General features: G+C 36.4%; 1 protein-coding gene across 1 annotated transcript; it reads right to left on the reverse strand.

The window, feature by feature from the left end:
* Positions 1 to 3,469: 3,469 nt before the first annotated feature.
* LOC118752406 lies at positions 3,470 to 25,521 on the reverse strand (the record flags this gene model as incomplete). Its single annotated transcript, XM_036487299.1, has 4 exons — positions 25,422 to 25,521; positions 14,591 to 14,760; positions 5,358 to 5,484; positions 3,470 to 3,593 (listed from the first exon to the last, which is right to left on the reverse strand). Coding segments are annotated over exons 1-4 (521 nt in total), but the record flags the coding sequence as incomplete, so codon positions are not given.
* Positions 25,522 to 26,316: the final 795 nt, after the last annotated feature.

Raw genomic sequence — 26,316 nt, forward strand, 5'->3', positions numbered from 1 at the left:
TTTTTTGTGCTATTTTGTCGTTATCTTGATCATTATTATATACATATTTTTAAAATATTTCGGCTCGAAAAAAATCTCAATAGAGTAAGAGTCATGTAAGCGTGTTTTGAAAAAGATGAAAAACCTTTACAGGCAGTGGCGTAGACAACTCCGTGACGTAGGGGTATTGATTATAATCATAAGGGTTGCAGTATCTACGCTTGCTGTTAACTAGTTACTTTTCTTTGAAAGTGGTCCCCACTAGTCTTTTGTTATGTATTTATATTCATTTAAGTTGAAAGAAATCAAACTAATCACAATGTTTAAATAAGGTTAGATTATTTAATGATATTAAATGATATGGAATTTTTGCTAGGTCTATGTATAGGTTATATATTTACTTTTCGGTAGACAAAAGCCTTGGGGGGGGGGGGGGTCGAGTGACTGGTGAGTATTCCCAAATAATTTTCTTTTGAAAAGTGCAGCTTTTGCTGCTTTTTTTGCTTTTCATTTCCAATCCAATCTCCAACTAGCCAACTTCACAGACTTGAATAGGTGTAAAGCATTGAAATAACCAAAAATGATTGTGGGTGAAATAGTTTCAGATATATCACTACATTCGTCGGAATTTTTTTTTTTTTTCATCTACGTATACACAGGTGTGCGTACACTAGCATACAATATACATATGTACACAGTGGAATGCTTCCCTCGCCGTCAGCCATCGTTCAACATATTAATTAAAATGAAAGTCATCACTTTAGCTACCGATATATCTGATGATGCCGATGTCGCCAATGCCGATGATGAAGCTCTGGCGGATTGGTGGGCGGCGTTTGTCGCCCACACAGCATATCACCATTTCCACTAACACTTCCGAGGATAATATGAAGAATTCCTTTTTTTAACTTTTTTGTGTATATTTTTTTTGATATTTTTTTTTGCATTTTTGTTATGGCTTCACTTTACTCGCCGGGGAGTTGCTGCTGCATTAAATTGCACCAAATGTAATTGCGATACACACACACACACACACACAATATATACATCGCTGCACATACATAAATAAATATATGCAGGCGAGGATGCCAGAGTGGCAGGTTGAGCGGCGGCTGGATAGTGGCACGGCTGGCTGCGTGGTGTGGCATGAATATTTTGCGCTCGCTCATCTGCCGTCAACACGCCGCTATGCAATACATTTTATGAAGCACACAAATGCAAATACATAACGTTCTTATGACGGCTGGCATTACTTAATGTGGAAGACAGTGTATCTGTGTGCGCGCCAAGCGATTTTGCGGAAGTGTGAAAAATGTTGATACGAACTTAAGTGGAGAGTAGTTCAACCTTATTTGCTAACACATATCTACTTATATGTAGATATGTAAACATGTGCTCATACGTACACACACGTATACTAACAAATACATATATGCAGTCAATTAGTAATGAGTTGAAATGAAAATTATTTACAGATCTTAAGTGTGCGGATTGGCATGAAAAAAAAGCATATAAATATGCATATATTTATTTTGAGAGGATTTTGGAGACAAAAAAATTTTCATCCTTGGTGAACACATCTACTAAACTCTTATATTTATGATATTTGGTTTCAAATTGTAATATATCGTTAAAAAGCCATTTTTGAAAACTATAAAACTTTATGAAACCCCACCTCCTCACGTAGCTCCTTAGCCTACTAAATTCTAATAACTAATTTTTTACCCGTCGGTAATTTTTTCCAGTCGGAGTGTAAAACAAAAATTAATAAACGGAAAAGTAAAAGCGATTTGAAATTTCTAATTTAATCGGACTAAATACTGATGATGATTTATGTCTAACCCAGTAATCAAGCATCAAGCAGAATTAGGATCGCTGTGGACGTATGTTATTTTTTAAACTCAACCCGAAAAGGCTGCCGGTCTACCTAACTTACTCGTTTGCCATGGCGTATGAGTTATCTATCAAGATACCATTTACTGGTAATTCTATCAACTGTCATTCGACTCACCACAGTCTTTCGAAAGACAAAAGCCTCGTAAGATAATATATCAAAAAATTAAAAGAAAATTAAATAAAAAAAAATATAAAATTTAATCAAAAGAAGATAACAAAAAAATTTAAAAATTTAATCACAACAAAATAGAAATACGAAAACAAAATAAATTTATATAACTTAAATTACATATAACAAAACATATGTTTCTTTTTAAATAAATGAAATCTAACAATTAAAAGAAAAAATACGTTCCTAAAAAATAAATGGAATTACAAAAAAAATATGGCAAGCTAAAATTAAAACACAAAAAAGTAAATAATCAAGAAAAAAATGAATAATTATAAGTTTCCAAAAATCAAATGGAATGAAAAATATTTCTGGTTTTTAAACAATGAAATCTAAAAATTTAAAGTAGAAAGAAAAAGAATACCAATAAGAAAATAAAACTATTTTCTAAAATTAAACGAAAATAAAAAAGAAATTTGTTTCTTTTTAAAACTATAAAATCCAAAACTTAAGAAAAAATTAAAAATACGTTCCCCTAAATTAAATTAAATTAAAAAATATATTGACCTTTTTAAAAGAATATACCTATGTAATCTTAAAATTAAAAGGAAATAAAACAAAAACACCAATTTCTAATGTTTCTAAAAATTTAACGAAATAGATAATATTATTCTTTTTTTAATAAAATCTAAAATTTTATTGAAAACAAAATTAAGACAAGTTTATAAAACTTGAATTAAAAAAAAAAAATATTTTAATTTTTAAAACAAAATCTACAAAATTAAAAGAAAATAATTTGAAAGAAAAATTTATTGAGAATAAGAAAAAAATACGTTCCTAAAAATTAAATTAAATAAAAATAAAAAATAAAAAATTTCACTATTGCTATTGAGCATTGTACCACGATTATGTTATTTAGGAAAAATGGAAAAAGCAATAAAGTCTAAGCGGTTGTTAAAAGTCCTACATTGAAGATGCCACAACGCCGAAACCGGTTTGTCTGCAAACCAAGCTTGACAAGAGATGACGGAAATTCGTTTCAAAATAAATCTTTCAATTATTTTGCCTACTATCTTTCAATAGTTTCGCAAAAGATATCTTAGGCAGAATTACCTGTTAATTCGGTGGAAAAACTTGAAAAATTTGAGGCGCTGTAACTTTTTAGTTTATTCATATTTGTTACGTTTTAAAGGAAACAAATGCATCGCTTGATGTTATTAGAATTTAGTTACTCTAAGTCGATGGAGTATAAGAAAAATACATGGCTTTTTATAGCTTTCTTATCACCCTTATTTTTCAGTATATTTTATTATTGGAGACTGCAAGAAAATTATGACCATATAATCAAATAATCGCATAACCATTACGGCGTAAAAATCTGCGGCAGTTTTAATTTATTCCGCTCATTCCCACTGTTCGACGTAAATAATGCAGGTGTTCTTTTTTTTTTACTTTTTCTGATGTAAAGTCGCAGTAAATACTCACCGAGTTTCTATAATAAAGTGCGTCACTGGTGCATTTCGTGGATGCTGCGAATGCGCCCAAGAAAGATTCACAGAACGCGATGTGAAACTTATTAAGAGTGGGCGCTCAGGAGGATCGGGAACATCTGTAAAATATAGAAACAAAAGGCAGAGTATTAATTACGACTTTTCAAAAAAATTATAGCAGTAGTAGTATATTTATTTGATCATTTAAATTTGTATAATAATAACAATAATATTATACAAACAAAATAAAGAAGAAGTTATGACAATAACATTATGTGTTGTGTTTCAAGCTAACCGCTAACTAATTAAAAACAATAACATTGCAAGCTATGAAAATTCATTTATAATCAGGTCCTTAATTTTAATGCTATCCATATTTAACACAATTTTTGAATCACATCCATTTAATGCAGCAACCACTTTAGCAATATTCGGAGTTTCATTATCAAGGAAACGAGTCCTAATATTACTAAAATAAATCTTACGGTACGTCCATATTGCACGCTGGGCAAACTTAAGAGGATACATTCTTATAAGCTCTGGCACTGAGGTTCAGAGGACCTCTCGCGGAAATTAAGCTGACAGGATGGGCACTGTATTCGTTGCTGAAATATGTATATTTTATCTAAAGGGATCAGATGTTGGTATAAAATATTCGTTGTTGATTTTTTTGCTTAGGCTCTCTGAGAGCGAGAATGTGAAAAAAGTAATATATAAACTTATATAAGATTGTTAAGCTGGGTCGGCGAAAAATATTTTTAACCAACACAGACACATGATAAAACCGTAGGTAAAAATTGCCCAGCTTTCCCAACACTTTCATTTGAAAAGGTGGTTTTTATAACTATGTATCCCCTTACCTGCATGTCGCTCATACACGTTTGACAATCACATAAACATATATGAAAAAAACTGTCGACTAAATTCAAATCAAATCTATATGAATAGTCATTTTGCACACATGAACATGTCAACACAACCCAATTTGCCAAACGACTTCGTAGCAACGTCGTTTCCGAATCGTTGTGGTGAACAATTTCTTCGCCGGAGATGTTCACTAACGACTCGCTGGCGAACTCGCCATCGGATGAAAAGCACAAATCGCCGGCGGGCCGCAAAAACGATGCCTAAAAGAGACGCATAAAAAAAGCTTCAGGCAAAAGAAAGACTTGTTAACCTATTTTACGTCGAAGAAAGATGCGTAAACTTATTTTGGCGGTCAACCGTGTGTGCGAGTGTAAAAGTATGCAAATTCTCCAAAGAGTTTTTACTGAGGTGATGCCGAAGTGGCAATCTATGTATAGGTATAAATCTACGCTAACGCGTCTTTCTGCGTCGAAGTTTTTCTTCGCCGCCTTTTTTTGTCAAATTTTTGTACGCGTATTTTTTCGCCATCAAAACGATGGCGCGCCTTTATTCGTGTCTAGTGACGATATATAGTAGATATGTATATAAATATAGGGTGCGCCAAATATTAACTGCCAATGTTAAACACGAAATTCTAAAATTTCAGCACGTTTATTGATTGCGCCCAAATTTTTTGCGAGTTGCAGATAACGATGATTCAATCTTCCCCATATTTAACTTTAGGTTTTTCTAATAAAACTGGAGTACATACTAAATTTCATCGAAATCGGGTGAAAATTAATGTCTCCGCCCACAAGAGTGGAGGGCGTGGCAACTAGCTAATTTTTACCAGATTTCATAATTCTCTATTCATCAAGTTTTAGAAAATGGGCGCGCGTTAACTATTCTTTCCACATCCATGATATATATATATACACTCAAGAAAAATCACAAGAAATATTTTGGATTAGGTCGCTTTGATCAACTTTTAACTATTATTATTAAATTTTGTGTAGTATTTTATAAGATCAACTCACCATGCACCAGCAGATCTACTATCGCCTCCGGTATGTGACGATCATTGACTAAGCAAAAGTACTCTGCCGTATCGGTGGCGATGGCTGGATTAAACTGCAACCCAAAATTATCCGAGAGCAGTTGTATCTGGAAAGAGAAATCCAAAATGAGATATGTAGGTTTCTTTTTCATTTTAAACAATTAAAGGTAACCAAAAATTTGTGATCCTTGTCTTTGATTGAAATTTGTAATGAGCTTCAAAAATTTGCTCCCCTTTTGACTGCACTCTACTTAAATTCGCTTCCTTCAAGCAAATGTATTTTTGACTCCTTTAAGGGACCAGTTTAAATTATTAAAAATTTTCTTTAGTTTAGTAAAAATTGTGTGTAATACTAAAACAAAAAACAAGCCAAACACGCAAAAATTCATAAAAGTTTCAAGTGCTGCACATAAACTATGTAACACTTATGAACGCCCACCGAGCAAAGTTGCCGTTCTAATTTCCTAAAGTGAAAGAATGTCAGAAAGTAAGCAAAAAACCGGCAGCACCAGCAGTGCGTTTCTAACTGCACAAGTTCGAAAACTTTGCATTGCCTTTGAAATTAATTAATTAATGTCAAGTAATTTTTCATGCATTCCCCCACTCACTATGCCATGTGTGTAAGCGTGTGCGCATGTGTGCTAGAGTTTGCCTGCGCGCGACTACGATAATAATTTCATGCAACTACTCGCAAAGCCACAATTGCACTTTTTGCCGACGTAGGCGCCGCCGCGCCGACTGCTCTTATCCTTAATTATGCAGCCGAGCACACTTTGCCAAGTAGCAAATTTAATGTGAAAACCAAAGCCAAAGCCAGAGCCAGAGCCAGAACCAGAACCAGAGCCAGGGCTAGAGCCATAACCAAAGCGCCAAAGTAGGCAACCAAATCAAAAGCTGGCAAACAAGTAAATTGCAGCGGGAAAATGATAAGGATTGTCGAGTTTCGCAAACTTGCAAGCAAACTGTACGCGTTTCTTTTTTTTTTTTGTGCTGTTCTGTAAATGAGAAAAATATGAGTGCTTATATTTGCCAGCTGCACCACGCTAGTTATGCGCCTTCCTTTAGTTGGCTATTGAAACGGCATTTGTCGTACGGCCTTGAATGCGGCAAGCAGGCAAGTAGCATTTTAAGTTATGTAAGGCTGTTTGTGAGTTTGTGAAAATCTGTGTTTGTCACTTGCAGGAATTCGTAAACTCAAAAAGTTTACCGGAAAGAGTAAGTAAAAGACTTTGAAAAAATAAACTATTTGAGGCTGCCTTGAAAGTGGCATGGCATGCCTTCGCTGCATGACTTGGTTGCACGCCTCGCTTGCTAACTAGCTGACTAGACTGCCTGCTTGACTGGGCTTGGTCAGTTAGCTCAATGTTTGACAGAATGGTTGAGGCTATCTCGTTGCTTATAAGCTACTAGCATACAGACAGTGCTAGACCATTTTAAGAGCCATTCGAAGTCGTCGAGTGTGGAGCTGTGGGTGGAGAAAATGCAATGGCAGCCGAAGCGTAATTTAGAAATTATGTGGCGCGCGTATTCTCAACTCGCTATCTTAGTGCGCTATTATACACATACATACCTATTATGTGTAATAGGGTGGAGCGAAAAAAATTATTTTATTAAAAATTATTAAATTTTTCGATTTCGAAACTCTAATAGTGCGAAATAGTTGCGCAACAAGATCATAACCTTACAGGGCAGTTCTGGCAAAGATCGTTCAAAAGAATTTTGTTATTCTAGCACAAAAGTCTTGGACTCTCTCATTCACTTCGCGTGGTGAAAAGCTATTTTGAGAGAAATCCATTGGTATATCACTTAACTCGCGTGCAACAGTCGCAATGGCGGAGTGGACAAAGCACAGGCCAACAATAGAGAGATCCGAATTCGAGTCTTTGCAGAGCGTGTTTTTTTTTCTCTTTTTTAATCAACATTTTTTTAACTTAATTTTACAGAGTTTTAATTAAATTTAATTTTAAGAAACGTATTTTAAGTAATTTTTCTTTTCTAATGATTTTTCTTTATTTAATTGTTTTTAAGGGTTTAGTTGTTATTGTTTAAAAAATAATATTTTCTAAATTTCATTTAATTTTTAGGAACTTATTTTATTTTTGCTTTTTAAAATTTTATTTTTTTATTTTTTTAGTTATTTTTTTTTTAATTTTTGGATTTTATTGTGTGAAAAAGAAAATCAATTTTTTTACTTCATTCACTTTGTTTATTTGTGCTTTTTATAGTTTTTCGTTTTTTATAGTTTAATTTGCTATTCTTTTGTTAATTTCATTTTCTTTTTAACCCACTTCGGAGGGAATATTTTTTTTTATTTTTATACCCGAGCGCACTTGTGCACAAGGGTATTATAACTTTGTTCACATAACGGTTGTTTGTAACAGGCAAAACGAATCGAGATAGATATAGACAAATGTATACATAAATGATCAGAATGAAAAGAGAAATCGATTAAGCAGTGACTGTCTGTCCGTCCGTCCGTCCGTCTGTGCACACGATAACTCGAGTAAAAATTGAGATATCTTAACGAAACTTGGTATGTGCACTTCTTTCGGGCGTAGGACGGATGGTATTGAAAATGGGCGAAATCGGACAATAACCACGCCTACCTCCCATATAACGGTAATTTTTAAAAATACGAAAACTGCGATATTTTAGTAACTACTGAAGATTATTCACTCAAAATTGATATTTGCAATAATTTTTAGACAAAAAATAAGAATATTATACATTTTTGGAAAATGGGCGTAGCCACGCCTACTTATGGTTACATGTGTATATCTTGGTAACCGCTGCACCAATTTCTTCCAAACTTGGCACAGTTGTTGGTCCTACTACAACATACCAAATGACCGAAAATTTTTAAAATCGGACAATAACCACGCCCACATCCCATATAACGGTAATTTAGAAAAATACGAAATCCTCGATAAATCAGTAAATATTAAAGCTAATTTATTCAAAATAGATGGTTGCAACAATTTTTTACCAAGAAATACGCTTATTATACAATTTTGGAAAATGGGCGTGGCACCGCCCACTTATGATCACATATATGTATCTCGCTAACCGTTCTAGCAATTTGAACCAAACTCGGTATGGTTATTGTGCTTGCCACATAAAAGCAAAGCGTTGAAAATTATTGAAATCGGACTAAAATTACGACCGCTTTTCATATAACGGTATATTTCAGAAATGCTTGAAACTGCAATATTTCGAAATTTAAGGACGCTAATTTACTTAAAATTTATACACCCCGGCTTATCGTGTAGCGGTAGCTTTCGGAAAGGTGGAAAACATATATTTAATAATTGCGCCGGGTATTTAATGTTCGGCTCCGCCCGAACTTAGACTTTCTTACTTGTTTTCATGTACGTTAACGTATAACCTTGGATCACGTTAACAGATTTCTATAATTCTTTCTATTTATAGGAAAAGTGGTACCTCAGAGGTGGTCTCATACTAATTAGGTTTAGATCCGATCAATAGATTGTGTATATTGTATTGAGCGTTGAAAGCCATAATACCTAGAAGGCTTGGTGCGGATTTCTACTTACTTTTAATGTTTCGAAAAATCTCTCACTTTTTGAATTTGCAGTTTTTAGCCCATAAAATTTTAATAAAAAAAGTGCTGCCCATTTTTTGTTTTGTTCGACATCTTTTTTATATACCCTAATGTATATATGCCATTGCATGCACCAATGCATGTGTCATGTGTGCCTTAGCGCGACTTAAGCTTACTGCCGGATGCGCATATGAGTGCGCTAGTTAACGTCGAGTAGAAAGCTGTTAGCGTAATTGATGGCAGAAATCCGTCGGTGAAGCAACCAGCCATGTATGTACATATGTATATATGTATGTACTCTCGTTGTTCTGGCGTACTTATGCTTTGCGCCTTTTTGCCTACTTTCGGCATTACTTTAAGTATGGAATATGTACATATGTATGTATGTGTGTAGGTACGCTCGCGTATAGCTTGCTCTACAGACGTGCTCTCTACTTGCAACGGAAATGTGCTTGTATTTGTATCCTTCCACAATTTTAATGCTCATCATTACAGAAAATGGTATAAAAGTTTCGGCCTCATTATTACCTTGGCTTATTTTCATTGTTGCTCCCGTGCCACCTACTGCCTTGCGCTTTCTCACAAACCAGCTTCTTGCCCCTTTACTAACTACTAGTAGCTTGAACAGTTTTAAAAGTGCACTGGGGAATCGCACTAGCTACATAGTTATTGGCGTGTCTTGGCAGCTACTCTCAGTGCCATTGCATTTAATTTTTTACACACACATACACATACATATGTGTATGTATAATTTAGTAATATTTGGTTTGCATGTTATGTGGCAAGAATGTGTTAAATAGCATGCTGGGACACTTAAAATTTTAACCAGAGTAGTCAAAGTGGGCTATGCTCCACCACAATTGCAGGGATAGATTGCAAGCCACCGCTGCTTAGGCCACTTTCCAAGTTCTCTCTGTCGTTTTGAGCTACATACTTATGCATACTGTAACTCCCTTACCAGCTGTACTGCGCCGCTGTTCGCTTTAAAAACTTTGAACTTTTGAGTCATTTCGATTATTTTACACCAGCAGCAGCAGCAATGGCAACTTTGCCTATAACATTTGCCACTACCATGCTCGTCGTCTTTTGAACTTATGTACATACATACCCACCATACACATTTTACATGCAAGCGCGTCTTCTCACCTTGCTTTCTCTTTTCCTACCGTCCTTCCGTCCGTCTGCACTTCCCTACGTGCATGCTCTAGGCGGATCGCTTTCTTTTTCGACCTCTAGGGAAGCTATTAACTTTTGTTTTATGGACTAAACTAATGATTTGTGTACATGGCGTTGGTGAGCTGCCGCATGCCGACACGGCGCCTGAATTGCTGTCAACAGCTTAGCTTGCGAGCAGCGGCAGCAGGAGCTTAGATCAGGAAGAGTCGGCTGGTGTAAGGTGTTGCCTTAATGCTATTTTACAAAGTTACTAGGTAAACTTACAGCTGGTATTAGTTGACAGCCTAGAATGAGGTATGTATATCCACAGCGCACTTGATTTAGTGGCATAAGTGGGAATCACACATGTGTGAAACTATTTATGTATGTACATATGTTAGCATGTGGTTAAGAGATTTTGCAGTTGTGTGGTGACTGTAGATATGATATGAAAAAATGTTTGTAAATATCCTACTCACACTTCAAAATATATTTAATTAAATAATTAATGATGATGCCAGCATTTGTCTAACGAGAAAGGAAGCCTCGACATCGAAGAGCTGTTATCGCCAACCGATTCTCATACCTGCTATTAAACCGATAAAATTATGCCAGTAGCGGAAAGAATGCATAATTATAAGCGCACCACTCATTAACTAGTTTTAACAATACATTTTTTTCCTACATAATTTAAGTTATTTTTTACGAAAATATAGCTTATTATTTAAAAAAAATCCCATTTGAATCCAAGTCAAATACTTTGTGCAATATTTAAAAAAAAATTCAACAAGCTTTCGTAAAAGCTTCAAGCTTTTCAATTCGACTTCATAGAAAGATCGTGAGTAATTAATTTTGTAGCCAATTTAATTTTAGTTCAATGAATGGCAAAATAAGTAAATTGGACTTAGCAAAGATTTTTGGGATTTTATTTTATTTATTTTTTTTTCAAAACCCCGCCTCAAGTGGGTTATATATCTTGAAAAGGAAATATTTTAGAGCTAAATTTGTTAAAGCATGAAACTGTTGATTTTTTTTTAAGTTTTAATTCAGACAGGCGAAAAACAGCGTTTGGCATAAATTCTATTCTTTGGAAGCCTAAGTAAGAGTCCCTAAAATTTACAGAAAAATCTAAATTGCGTTCGCGACTTCAATTAGGCGATTCCATATGAAACGACTCATACTCGTAAAATGCCCGCCCTATGGATCAATATTACCGTTAGATAATTTTTTATCCTGAGTAAACGAAAAAGGTAGGTACTGGCCATAACTAAAGAAAATACTAAAAGTCCGAATGTATGTATTATATTTGTACTCGAACTTCTCACTTCACGTAGTATTTTGTGGCTACAATAATATCAACCTAACGTAAGTTAATACCTCAATTTAGCTTAAGGAATGCAAAAATCTTATAAATTTTACTAAAATATATAAAAATATAGAAAAGTAAAATAAAAAAATTTTAAAAACTAATACGCATTCATTCACACAAAGCTGCAGGAAAAATAGGGCATAGCCAAAACAATTTTACTTCAAAAATTTAATAACATTTTACTGAACGCAATTTGCAGCATGTATGTTTGTACGTATGCAGTAAAATTGCAAATATTTAGCTACATATGTAAGCAAGTAAATTTCTAAATAAAAAATCCTAATTATTTTTTTGTTTACCAATACATTTGTTTTTTTTTTTAAACACAATGGCTTTGGTATGCTTGCCCTATATACATAGGTATGCAGTTAAACAATTATGTGATTTTGTTTTTGTTTTTAAAAGTGTGCTAACAATTGCAAGCCTGAATTTTTAGATATATTACATACTCTACACACAGTGCTAAGGCAACATTTAAGTGAAATATTTGGCTCCTAAAGGCATATGAAAATCGTTATTTAAAAAAAAATTGTTCATTTCTAATGTTTGCTTAATAACACAAGCCTGTGTATGTATGTACATTAGACCGTACCGCCGTAGAAGATAATACAAGTGAGTTAAAAATTCTTTTGCAAGGTAGTTGGTATTTTTTTGTCTGAGAATGTGTTCTGGTGTTTCCTCAGCTCACAGAAGCGTCAGACATTTGTTTTTGAAAGGTTTAATTTAACTGAGTTGATAGCGAAGGGAGCAATGTCCCAGTGAGAGTTTTTAGGTCTTCGCTGCCTAAGTTGAATAGCTTTTTTTTGTGAAGCTTCTTTTGAAGGGCAGAGAAATGGTTTGGCTTGTCGCTGCCCTGGACATTCAATCCAGTGCCTGTTGAACATTTTGTCTGCCCAGTTATTTATGATCACCTTTATGTGTGCTTTGGTGAGCCCACAAAAGTGTTCCGGTCTGGACCATTAAATACTGCGGTAGCTCCTTGCTTCGCTAGGCAGTCAGCCTCCTCGTTGCCATCATGTCCCTCATGCCTCACGCTCCACGAGCGTTTAGAACATTAAAGCAATCATATACTAGCTGGGAATTTATTTGTGGGACATCAGGGATGTGCCTCTTCTAAGGCATTCCCTGCCATAAATTTCAATTGCATAAATCTGCGCTTGAAAGATGTTTGGGTAGCTATCCATTGGTATCGATTTTTTGACGTTCGGTCCAAATATACCAGCGCCAGTTTTACATTATCAGATCAGAAGTGTTTAGGTTTCTTAGTACCGCGGTGGCCGCCTCTATTTCTATTAAACTAGAAAAGGAAGGTATTCCAACCAAGGCGCTGAGTACATCAGCATGGCAGGTCTTCATCGCCCGTCTAATGCCAATCTAAATCATTCGGTGCAATTTACTTAGTTTTGTGCTTGCAGTCCTTTGTGTAGCCTTGGTCCACCATGCTAAGGATGCATGGATAGAACCCATTTATTTATTATTGGGCCTATACATACCCTTGCTCATCAAGGCACCATCTATTGCCTTATAAATATGATGTGTTATCAAAAGCTTCCGAAATGTCAATAAAGGCACAAAGGGCTATATTTTTAGACTCTAGAGCTTTCTCAATTTTTAAGGTGGGGCTATGAATGGCAGTCTCAATGGATTTGCCTGGCAAATTGCTCCTTGTTCAGAGGCTGTTCCCTTAGGTTGACTTCTCTGATATAAAAGATTAGCGCTTACACATATCATCACAGGGGTGTACGGCGAACTTTTTTTTCCGGTACAATCTAATGTACATACATACAAGTTGTGAGCTACATACGTATCCACGTAAGTTTGGTTGCGTATCTGCTGGCTTATCAACAATTCAGGAATTTATCCTTAGAAACTTAAAACCTGAATAATATTTCTGGTAAACAAAAATCGAAAAAAAAAAATCAAATAATGAAATTACAAACGAATGTGCATACAATTTTTAAAAATCTTTCTCATATTTGTTAAAATTGGAGAATTTAGCTTAAGACACGAATTTTAAAAGCGCATTTGCGTGTTTGCTTTTGAGGAGCTTAATAGATGGTGTGCATAAATCCGCTTAGAACCTCTTTGTGTTGTGCATTAGTGTGTTTTCATGAATAATTGGTTTTTTGCTTACCTATGTATGTAATTCGAAAGACAAAAACTCGCATATACATATGTATGTATGTATGTACATAGTGTGTATGTATAAGAAATTTTAGGATTATTTCCAAGAAAAAAATTTACGCTAGTTGATATCTATTGCTTACTATTCTGCATATGTGTGGGAAAAATATCGATAATTTCTATGAATATATTGAAAACTCTCCACAGTCGCTATGGTGAGTGGTAAGTAATGCATACTATCACTCCGTAGGACATGGGTTCGATCCTTGTTCCGAGCAACATCTTCACCCTTGTGGTCAACTGATTAAGTTAAGTGATATTTTAACCAGTTTTAACTAGTTTTCTTACCGACTATAAACGTGAAATAAAAGTATTTTATCATACCAGTAGAGAGCTGAGACTAAATTTTACCCTAAAATAATATTTTTGTATTTTTTTTTTTATTATTTTTAAGACTTTTAGATTAGACTTTTGTGAGGGTATACCTTAGAATGGAATCCTAGGTACAAATCACATTTTATATACGAATTGTATGAAAACTCATAGAATATTTATCAATACAACAGACACTCAAAATAAAAGCATTCGATTTGTTAACAAATAAATAACGGGTTAATATGTCAAAAGAAGGTAATTTTTATATAAATTCCTTCAAATGCCCATAAGTACATCCATGACAAAATCACTGAAAGGCAGTCTGACGTTTGCAAACAATTAAATTTTAAAGTTCAGAACTGAGTTTAGGTTCCCATTTTCAATCGAAAACTACAACCATTATGAACACATTATTTTTTTTTTTAATTTTTAATTTTTTTATTTTAAATGCTTGCACATGCCAGAAAAAAATCATGGCTCACGAATTGAGACAATGTTTTTAACATGTAATTTTTTTTTATCACGGTTACATCTGAACTTATGTTTCTGTTAAAAATTGTAGTTCTCATGTTTCTGCACACAAGGGTTAATCATGCGTTTTCAAACTCAAAAAGCAGTAGGTACTCACCCTCGGACTGTGTAGATGCTGTATTCGATTTGCAAACTGTGCTATTGTTGTTGTTGAGGTCTTCCAGACTAAAGTATCCACAAGCGAGTGCTCTGACACGCCCGGACATAGAATAGTAACATTCTTTCCAGCTTCAGCGACCACATTGACGTATTCCAAGTTTGTCACATCTGAAAAGAGAAAATTAAAAAAAGCATTGGGTAAAATGATATAGATACGGGTATAATTATTTAAATTTTGTGAAAAATTAGGGCATAAATACATATGTATGAATGTAATAGTTTATTTCCAACAAGTCTTAACTGCAGTTTATGCCTATTGGATAACGGAGATTATAGCTCCTAGCTAGGGAGTAATTACTCCTACAGCGTACAAGGCAACTAAAGTCAAAAAGCAAAAAATAAAATGTAAAATAAGCTTTACCGATCAGCCCATGTTAAAATTTTTGGAACTTACCTCAGCTCTTAATAGGAGCTAAGCTTCTGATGGAAAAATTAAAAAGCTAATTGAATTAAAAAGTTTTGAAGCAGTAAAGGTTAAGCTACATAATATTTCTTGTTTCAATATTAAATATTTCATTACAGGAAATTTTAACATGTGTAGATTAGATTACGGTGGTCGTTCCTAGTGGGGACACAAGTGGATATTATAGAGGCTATGCGTATTGATATCACCTGATTTTAAATGGGAGCCACTACTCAATCGAAGAAACGCGGCGAGTGTATGACGAAGTTAGGTCACAAGAATTATCCAGAGTTGGCTGTAGATGGGAGGAAGGGTGGAATAAAGTAAATTGTTAAAGTGATGCCAACGACAGAAACGATCAACTGTGATTTTTGTTGTAATGGGGTGTATTCCGATCAGCAATTGATGGTCGAGAATGATTTACATCAGCCGCTCTTAGCCCATTGATATCGTTTTAAAGGAAAAGTTTCTTATCAGCAATACTAAGGCGGTCGGGCATCTATATGAGTCTAACTGGAAAATATTCGGATGTAGTTAGGAGGAGGGTTAAGTACTGACTGACCTATTTTGAGCTGCCTTACTGCCAGAGTAAGTACTTATTTACTTAGTTAATTATTGATTATTGAAAGGCAGATACCTCTGCTAAAAAAAAACACCGCATTAGTAAAGCCATGCTAGTAACGATACCTTCCTATTTAGGAATAGCCCAGAGTATTTGACACAACGAACGATGGCCTAAAAACAGAAAGCTCTGCTTTTCATCAGATGGGCGACCGTCTGCTTTTAAGGAGTCTTTGCGGGCTTGATCTCTCTAGAGTGCCTCTGCATGTAGAACTGAAAGCTTAGATAAATTCAACCAAGAAGTCTACGTAAGCTACCGAGCTCTGTTTTGATGCGACAGGCAGGGCGAGATGCACATTTCGGCTGCGCAAATTCATGTTCGTATCTTTACAATATGTACTACATATGTACATAAGGGCGGTCAATTTGTATGGGAGATTTTTTCTTGCCATGAGCGTATAACACAGAGCATTCTTCATGTGATTCTGAGAAAATTTGCCAAAGAAACTATGGGTCCTAAATCTCTTTAAAGTTTGCTAAATTGCCAAAATAGGTTTCTTAGCTTTTTGCTGTAGTGTCGCAAAGAAGTGCTTAAATTTTGCAAAAAAATATGCTTTAAGAGGTTTTCTGTTATGTATGTAGAATCCATTCCTGCACTTCCCTTTTTTTTAAAACTTCCACCAGAAGGCAACAGTGACAAGTGAGGGCAAACTTTGAACTGATTTAGGACTCGTAGTTTCTTTGACAAATTTGCTCAGAATTACACGTAGAATCCTCCTAAGCCATACGCGTGTAGTAAATAAAAATGGAGCTGCCCTAGAATACATACTTATGATTCGAAAAGAAGCGATGCGAGTGAAGTTAAGGAGTAGCAAAAGACAGTGGAGCCTTTCTCCGATTCCATTTAAATGCGTAGATCTCAGCTCATTACACTGCACGGCAAATCCAACTTTTTTTCTGGGTATTGGACCAAACCAATTTTTTTTTTAAGATTGAGTCATAGGTAAAAAACTTATATATAAGTTTTTTTTTGTGCAAACTTATATTGCAGGTGTTGTAAGGGGAAAAAGTTCAGGTCTTCAATATATTTAATTCCTTATATTTCAAACACTTTTGAACTGATTAAAAAAAAAAGAAATATATCATTGTAAAGGTGATTAAACCCCCTTTCTTTCGATATACATATTGGTATATAAAAATTTGAGAAAAACAATAATAAAAATATATTAAACAAAAAAATTACTAACCAATTTTTTAATTTTTAAAAGGTTGGCATCGTTGTAAAGGCGATTAAATCGCCTTCCTTCTGAAATGCATATTTGTATACTTCGTATATAGAGATTGGTGGAGAAAATCACTTAAAAGGAAAAAATACCAATTTTTTCCAAAGAGTTACAAGTTTTTTTAGCTAAAATTTTATGCACCCTCGCACGTGGTAAAACGTCATTAAAACCGCTGCTAAATTTTCCATGAAAATTTATATACTTACATATTTGTATACTCAATAATTGCACGCGCAACTCCAAAACCAGCAACAAATGCCATCCACCTACACGCCGATACCTAACTGCCGCTGCTATGAAAACTCGAACGAAATTAATGCTCATACAATACCTGTCATCAGGTGATTGCCGAAATGCGCGTTGAATTCATTCAGCTTTCATTGTGGAATTTGCCAAATTTTGCGCTGTTGCCTAATATTTTTTTGTTTTTTTATTTTATTTTGTTTCACGTAAATTTTTGGGAATTTGCCACACGAATTTCAGCAACATTTTGGCCACATTTCACAACGAAATTCAAAATTCGAAAGCCAAAGCATTTTGCATATTATTAACTAAATAACCAAATGTGCTACCAAAACTAACTGACTACGCCATTGTCCTTGATGTAGTTATTGTGCTGATGTCGCTTTTGCCGCCTGGTGCTTGGTGCCTGCCGCCTGCCGCCTGCCGCCTGCTATCTGCTGACTGCGGTTGAGTTCCATGTAATTTATGGCTTCGTACGAAAAATGCTGAAACTGCCAAATGCCAGATGTGGTAGCTGGGTGCGTTGTCTCGCAGCGTGACAGCTGGAATGCCACCCATCTGCAAAGGTGTGCCGTACCGAAATGGCGTTGACGCGGAGGGGGAGTTCGCTGTTGATTTGCTTTTGGCTGTGCGATTTTGTAAATTTTATGAATCGTGCAATCTGATGAGTGGCCGAGTTTAATTTCCTGATCATTTTTTCAATTTAAAATCTTCACGCAACGCCGTCAGTGCCCCTGCTCGTTGCTGTGTTCACAGTGATGAGCTTTCCGATTGATATTTTTTTACATGTCCATGGTGGTTGCGCTGCGTCGATATGCCGAAATTGGAATGTCTAGCGCTTTGTCATTGCGGCCAGCATAATTTTGAAACTCGAATTTCCAAAAACACATCTCAGTACGCACATCTGTTCATGATAATGTGTCACTTGTCATATGTTCATTATCGCTGCTCAAACGCGACACACCGCCACTCCCGCACCGGATCAATCACCCGCCCCCCCTCCCACCACTATGTGGCGGCCGTGCAACATTCGAACCACAAACATTTCGCCAGAGCTTTCACTGTGATATTACCAAAAGTTTATTTTAGCAGCCCATTTTTGGTGTAAAGTTAGTTGCTTCTGCCATTCACCAACGCCAATATGTGCGTTGTTGTGGGTATTTGAAGTTGATTGTCGCTGTCGTTGGGCTCATTGGTTCATTTGATATAATTTTGTTGCTTTTTTTTTGCTAATTTTTTTGCTACCCTTTCTGCTTTTTCTAATTACTCATCGCAGTTTTGCGCGTCAATTTTATACTCATTAGTGCCGAATCGCTGTGCATAGGATATTGCAGTTACAATTTTTTTGTGTAGTTGAGTGTTTTGGGAATTTTGCAAATTCAGTTTGTGATAAGCGTTTATTTTCGCGAAATAAAATTGGAATATTTCAGGTGGATATACATAAATACATACATATGCATGTACATACGTAATTTAAATACATTTACGGATAGCGAAAATTTTTGGCTGCGATTATGCTTCCCGTAATATTTTCTCTAAAAAAATATGTACTACACTCCCATGCCTAGTATAGTGTCCACACACTCCAGAAATGGGTCAGAGAAAATATAATGCAATTTGGTAGCCGGGTAAAAATGAACACGAATCACACGAATTTTTTCTGAAGCACCAGCTCTCTTAATGCTTAGTTCCCTAATGCATTACATGTCTTTCAAACCATCGAGTCGAAAGTGGTTCCACTTATTTGGCTAGCGCCTCTTTAGGGCAAGCACCTTTTTGATGCCGACCCCTAGCAACGTTACTGCGGGCGGCTGAGTCGAGTAGCGAACCCTGCCAATTTAAGTTGAAGTTACGAAAACGCTTGTCAAAACTCGCTTTTCGTTATTGAGGCTTTCTCTCTCCCTGCAGTCATCAGAAACTTTTAGAAATGAAACTTCTAAATCTAGAAGAATTAAACAAGTGGTCCCACAGATGGCGCTCCGTCCCCGATTTTATATCTCGAAGCTTTCTTAGCCACCGAAAGCAGTTTGCCTGATCTCATAGGCTGGCGACTGTTCGATATTGGCTTCGAGAAATGGAATTGATGAATTCTGCTCGAAAGTAACCGGCTAGTTCTCGGTGAAATCAACGGAACTGGGTCTAAGGAGTTCAAGCATCAATTAGGTATCCACGTCGATGGCACATCAGCTCAAAAATTCCTGAGCGTTACCTTTAATAGCTCGCCAAACTGCTTCGCGCAAACAACCGCAATTGTCAACAAAGTTCAAATCCGCAACAATGGCCTCAAGTCGCTCGCCGGCCACACCTGGGACAAAGAGAAAGTGATGTTGCTTGCAACATGAATGGCAACTAGTCCGCCGGTTCTGAATTGGCCTGCACCTATTTCGTTGTAGCGAACTAGCTGGCAGCGGCGGGCGAAGCTATTAACTTGCCAAAACGCCGCACTCGGTATAGTGACAGAATGGATTCTGATGTCGCCAGAAAATCACAGCGAGGCCCAAATGCTCCCACTAAGGGGGTACAACATCATGCTCAACAGGCAGTTTTTTGTTGCATGATATAAACCCGAGCACAGGAACAGTAATTTCCTTAAGGAGAAGCAGCCACCTAGCACGTAAGAAGGCATATTTTTGAAAACAACAATACGATAGAGATATACTTCAGACAACCACTGTACGCATGTTAGCATGTTTTCTGGGCCACTCCAGGTCGACCTTGACGACAGTGATTTGTGGACAAACCGTTTTAGACGGGTCTAATTAGCTCCGTTACAAAAACAGCGGAAATAATACTTTTACCATAACAGCATATAACAGCTGCAACCACTACCAGCAGAAATAGTAGGAAGATACCCCCAGCTACGGTAAATCCGAAGGTGCGGAACTAACTACAATGATATAGAAAAGCATTTTTTGACCTCGTTACCTGTGATCGCAATGCTATCTTGGTGACCGAACGTGTTGTGACCTGCGGGAGTAAATAGCATCTGTTGAGTTTGACTGACCCCACTAAGATCGATCTACCGATTCGTAAATTCACGTCGTCAATCAGTTTAGCGATAAGGGAGGATGAGATCGCGAAGAAGGGTTTCGTGAAAATAAAACTATTGGCAATTTCGACCCTACCGGGGCAGAAAGCGCCATCCATCGGTAGAGGACGACCTAGTTCCGTTGGCTGAGAAGGCTAAGAGCCACGAAGCCTAGACTCGATTCTCGGCTGAAATAGTAAAAATCGCAAGATCCTAGGCATCATTCACGAAAGTAATTTTGAATTTCTAATCTGCAATGCCAAAAGTAAAACTACATATGAAGCGAGAAAAAGCCAACGCAGCAGCGCGCTGGTTGAAGAGGAACGTAAAGCTGGTCAATAGTAGATGTATGGAGCTGTACAAGGCTAACATCGATAAAATAGAAGAAGTTTCTTCAGAACCTCATTTGGATTTTCCAAGCCCTAGATATGTCGACGAGACAACGGGTGCGTGTTTGGACTTTGGCCAAATCATCGCACGAAGCAGAAACCTTGTGGGTGTTCCAAGAGTTTAGCACTCGTAACTCGATAACATTTTCCTTGGTAAAAAGGAGGAGTTATCAGTTCGTCGGAATATTGTTTTTTTTTTATGTATGCTACCGAATAGCTTTGAACCACGTCAACCGATTTCGATAATTTTTTTTTGCATTGGAAGTGTCTCAGGGGTGGTCCCATACTAATCTGGCGTTTCTAAGGCGACAAGCTTGCCACAATCGTTAATTTTTCGCCCCTAATTATTTCGCTTATCATAAAGATAGAAGAAACTCAGTTGCATATGTTTTGCTGTAAGACACTGCCATTGCTATTCGAAAAATCTTTTCTCATGGCTGCTTGAATTTCCAAAAATTAATGCCATATTAAAATTTTTTGTATAAAACAATTTTTGTTTGTTTCCCAAATCAATAAAAAGATGAAAATTCTTGTAAAAATACCTCAAATTTGGGGGCTATTACAAAAATATAAGTGCTAAATTTAGCCTCAAAAATGCTTACATGGTCACACTGTTCAATGTCATGCCAACTAGTAACTCCCAACGACCCGTTTTTCAATAGTAGATATTTTTAATTCAAATATACACCTGCCATCAGCCGGTGTAAATACTTCTAGCCTCAAAAAGAAACAGCAATCAGGATCGAAAAATGCGGTGGTACACACTGTATGCAGAGTTGCAAACTTGCCGTCAGTTTCAACCGCGCGCTAATTAGTGCGCACTGGCACACATCGCAATGTCAGAGAAAGCCATGCACAGCTACATGGGACACAAAAATAAATTTAGCTTCATGTGTATTTTATTTAAATTCCACTTTTCATAATGTTTTTGTTTTTGTTGTGACGAAAAGTGAATCGCACAAGCGCCACCGAAACCACATCAAAACGAATAGGTGTACGAATACGAGCAAACCGGTTGCAGGATGCAGGATGAAGGTTGCCGAATTGGCGGTGCTTTTGGTCGGATGTCTGCCTGCATCGACGGCACGGTAAATCGAGCTTTTTGACTGCCACTTTAACTTTAGCTTTAGCTAAAATCAAAATGGAAATCTGCGAGAAAAAACGCTTTGAGCTGAAAATTGCTAGTATTACAGAATTGTGCGCGCGCACGCGTTTATGCATCGCTTATTCTCGGTGTATGTTAGTGGTGCAGTAACAGCCTCATCAGCCTCCAGGCAGGCTACTAATGCTACTAAATACTTTGTTACTATTTTCGCTACCATCTCTACTACTAATTACTTTCACATTATGCAGGCTATTTCGTTTTAATTACAAGAAAAGTGGGCAGCTAGCAAAAGGCAGCGGTGTAGTTTGGTGAAAACAACAAGTGCCACAACGTAAAGCGAAAGGCAGCTAATGGCAGGGAGGTGGTCGATAAGTGTGGTGCAGCTGCCTCCCTCCACCTCCCAGCAATCTCTTTAGCGCGTGCAACCAAACGTTAAGTGTTTGGCTGGTAAAAGGCTTTGATGTAAACTCTCCTCAATTCAGAATGCCTGCTTCGTCAAGTAGAAAACACCAAAAATATTGCACGGTGTCCCGCAAATGTGATAGTGAGAGCAGGGAGGCAACACTTTTGCTGTGACGAATATGGATATACAGACGCACATTTGTACACTTTATGGCCAAATCAGAAATTAAAGGTAATAGCAGGGATTTTGACGTAAGAGTGCGCCGAAGCAAGTGAGCACTATCGCTGCTTATTTGATTTTTTTCTTTTGCTTTGCGAAAAAGCTTTAAAGCATGTCTGAAAAAAGTCTACTTATGTGATGTGTGTATAGTAGGGCATTCAATCCGGGGATATCGGACACTTTGCCATGTCCCGAAATCTCGCGATTACAGCTCCGAGATTCCGAGCTTTTTACGGAATAAAAGAGATGTTGAAAACGAAAAAATTAACTCATTTGACAGGAAAAACGAGATATACAGAACACCAAAACTTTGATTCAAAGTGAACTTGAGCCATTTGCACTCGGATGCGAATTTCAGAACCTGCCTGAATAACTGTACTTGTTCAAACATTTTGTACAAGAACTGTGCAATAACGAAAAATCTGGTAGCAATTGAAAGCACAACAAGATTTTAGAGTGTGGAAGGGTTGTTCCTCTTTTTATTTTGTTGGTGTTTTATGGAAAATTAATTTCTGCAGATAATATAGATATTTAAGAATACTATATATTTATTTAGACATTCAATTACGAACACTTTTACTAAGGTGCATTATGCTTCCTGTAAGACCAAAAAGGGTGACAAGGAATCTGTGCGGTTTAAAATATGCCAACCTACTGTCTGATGCAAAAGTTTTGATAAAGTCGAAATCCCGGAAAATACCGGGATACCGGGATTAGCATTTTTGCATCCCGAATTCCCGGAAATGTTAAAGTGGAAGAGCAATCGCGTTCAAAGATTCCGTTGGATAATTAACTCCTTCATCTGTTTCCACAATTGTATATTTATGTATGTTATTTCCTCACGCAGGCAATGGCAAACCTCCGAGTGTTTTTCTGCCATGAAAAACTGCTTCTCATAAAAATACAATCGCCGTTCGGAGTCGGCGTAAAACTGTAGGTCCCTCCGCTTTGTGTGACAACATCAAGGCGCACGCCACAATTCGGAGGAGAAGCTCGGCCAAACACTAACATATGTGTAAGCGCCAATCTATTATATTATTATTATTTCCTCACTTTGAATGCTGGCTTGAATAGCATTATTGAGTTAATAGACATCCTAATTCTTCGAGGTACGAATAACTTGTTCACTCATCGTGATTCCTATAATTAATTTGAATATTAAGAAGCGTTCGATGAGCTCTTCTTTCGATGTTACTAAGTTAGAAAATTTATGAGGCAATGAAATTCATCCTGATCTCTCATCGACTCCCAATAGCCAGTAATTGTCCGAGAATACCTCGGCTGATAGATCATTCTGTAGCTGGACTCACATATTCGTAGTCAACTCCATCGCTCATCGCTCGATCTCTGTCTGTAGTACTCAACGTCATCGTAACTATGTATAATTGCAGATATGAGATGCTGATGAATAAATATAAATATATCTGCAGAGTCAAGTAAAATAAAATAGCACCCTTCTGAAAGAAAGGAAGTGTGTATTGAAAGCAGTTGAAATAAAAAGGCTTGAGTGGCTGTTACTCAAGAAATTTGTGTGCAAAATGGTCCTGAAAATGTTCGGAACTAGTCCCGTACTAGCCTCTTAATAATCGCGAGAAAGTCCCGAACTAACCACAAGCTAGTTCCGAACTAGTACCGAAATGAGAGGAGTGGGAGAGAGATTAGCGAGAAGGCAGATGAAGCGGTAGCGCAAGATGTGGCTCTTTTGCAATTTATTTACTGGGGAACTTTACTGGAGGAGTCATCCTCTAGCTGCTGGCCACCATGAATCCATGGATTCTTGTTTGGCTTGTAAGCCGTAGCTTACTACCGAGCTCCAAAGATTACTGCGGCATGGGAGTGTGGGAGTTAGATTTACATATATATATTAGACTGCATCAGTCCCCACACACAAAAAAGGCGGTACTGTGTTTCCATTGAAATTATAAAATCTATTATATTCTAAAGAAATATAATAAGATTTACATGAGCTGAACCGATTTGAAAATCCCACGAAAAAGATATTTTTGATAAAAATCCCCTAAATGACAAAACGGTTAAGACTTAAAAAAATTTACATAAAAATATTTAAAAATATATAAAAAAGAAAGATGAAAGAAAATATTTTTAAATATTTTTATGCCGATTTTGTAAGCTTTATCTGTTTTGTCATTCGAGGGTTTTTTTCAAAAAGTTCTTTCAGAAACTATTTGTATTCATAAAAAACTCCATTTTTGGAAGTATTTTCAAATCGGACCAGCTCACGTAAATCATAATATTTCTGTAATGTTTTGGTGGACGTCTTCAAATATAATAGATTTTGTAATCCCGGCGGAAAAACCGCAATTTTTTTTTAGTGACGCAGTGTAATGTATGTATGTACGCTGTCATTGCTATCCCAGCTTGTCTTTTCATACTCTCTTCGGTTTTTTTTCGAATACAATCGCTGTTTTTTTCGCTTTCACAAGTGAACATGTAGTTGCTGTGCTCGCTAAAGAAGTCAACGCCTCGGGCAGTTATGCGGAGGCAGCAGAGTTAAGCGCAAAGGAGTGGCCAGGTATGTAGTTAGCGAAAGCAAAAACAAAATGCTAAAATAAAACACACAGAAAAAAAAACGATAGTCGCGTACAACATTTTTGGCTGGTAAAATGAAAATGAGTTTACCATCAAAACCGCCATGCATGCACCGACACACTTTTACCAACTAAAAATTCTTTAAATAAAAACCAACGCACACATACATATGTACATACACACCGATGCAGTTTTGTTCCGTATATTATTGTTTTTCCTGTGGTCGCCCCTTTCTCACAACTTGTTTTTTTATTTTGTTAAGTTTTTTCTTTTTTGCCTGTCAACATTTTCTTTTGTTTTTTTTACTTTCTTGCTGGCTTGCTTGTTTACTCGCCTCATGTTGCATGCTGCACGATGCTGTTGCACTCGCCCATTTTCATGGATTTCGTAAGTGTGTGCAGCATGCTTAAGCGCTACGTATCCTTGTAAGAGCAGTAAGTGTGTGCATGTGTGTGTGTTCTTGAGGTTGTAAATGTAATTAAATCTCCATTAAATAATGTTTACGTGCCCCACATTACAGCTGCAGTGCACTCAAACAAGCGCAAGCACAAATGTATGTGCATACATATCTACTCGTTCACTTACTTGCAACTTGGCCATTTACAAGCCATAATGCCTGTACGCGTACTGAGGTGTGTGTGTTTGCGCGTTGATGTTCGCCTGTGTTTGTGCACACATTGTACATTTGTAGGCTCACTTTGCTAGGGCGCTCATTAAGGAGCAACGCTTTAAGCCAAGCGAACAATAAAAAGGCTTGACAAAATTAAAAAATACCTGCAGCGTACTGTAATTTGCGATGATTTTGCGTAAATTCGACTTGAGGTAATTTTCAGTTTAATTTTCCAGAAATTTAACTGTCACTCAACAGTGGGCATGATATATAGTGTACAGAGAAAAATATGACTCTTAGAAAAAAGACGATTGTCTCTATAAAAGGTTTATATAGAAATTTATTTTGAAGTTGAAGTGCGTACAATTGCTCAAATTTCAAATTAGTTAAAATAAGACGAAAAAAATCATTTCAAAATTACACCAATACAAATTCATATGAGGAAGAAGGTAAAGTTGAGTATGTATAAGAAGAAAGGGATGAAGGCAAAGATTAAAATAAAAGTTTGCAAACTTATATAAGGATACTAGCGTGGGTCGAAACTAACAAAACTATTTCTTAGCTTACTTCGATTCTACTCAAAAAAAGGTCCATATACCAAATTATGTAGGACTAAAACTTTCGAAGATACATAATTGCAATTTTAGTAAAAAAAAATGTATTCATCAATGTATTTATTAAATTTTATTTTTTGAGCACATAGAAGTCCCTCAAACTTGGCGAGATATTGACCAAAAATTGTCATCTTTCACACAGATTAGTTTTAGAGCATAATGAACCATATTTTTGCTATTACCAATCAAAATTCCAAAAGAAGAAGATAAGAATGAAAACATAAACATAAAGATAAAAAAGTTAGAGACAAAGGTA

Source organism: Rhagoletis pomonella, unplaced genomic scaffold (genome assembly GCF_013731165.1).
Source record: "Rhagoletis pomonella isolate Grant_MI unplaced genomic scaffold, Rhpom_1.0 Rhpom_scaffold_01475, whole genome shotgun sequence".
Lineage (NCBI taxonomy): Eukaryota > Metazoa > Arthropoda > Insecta > Diptera > Tephritidae > Rhagoletis > Rhagoletis pomonella.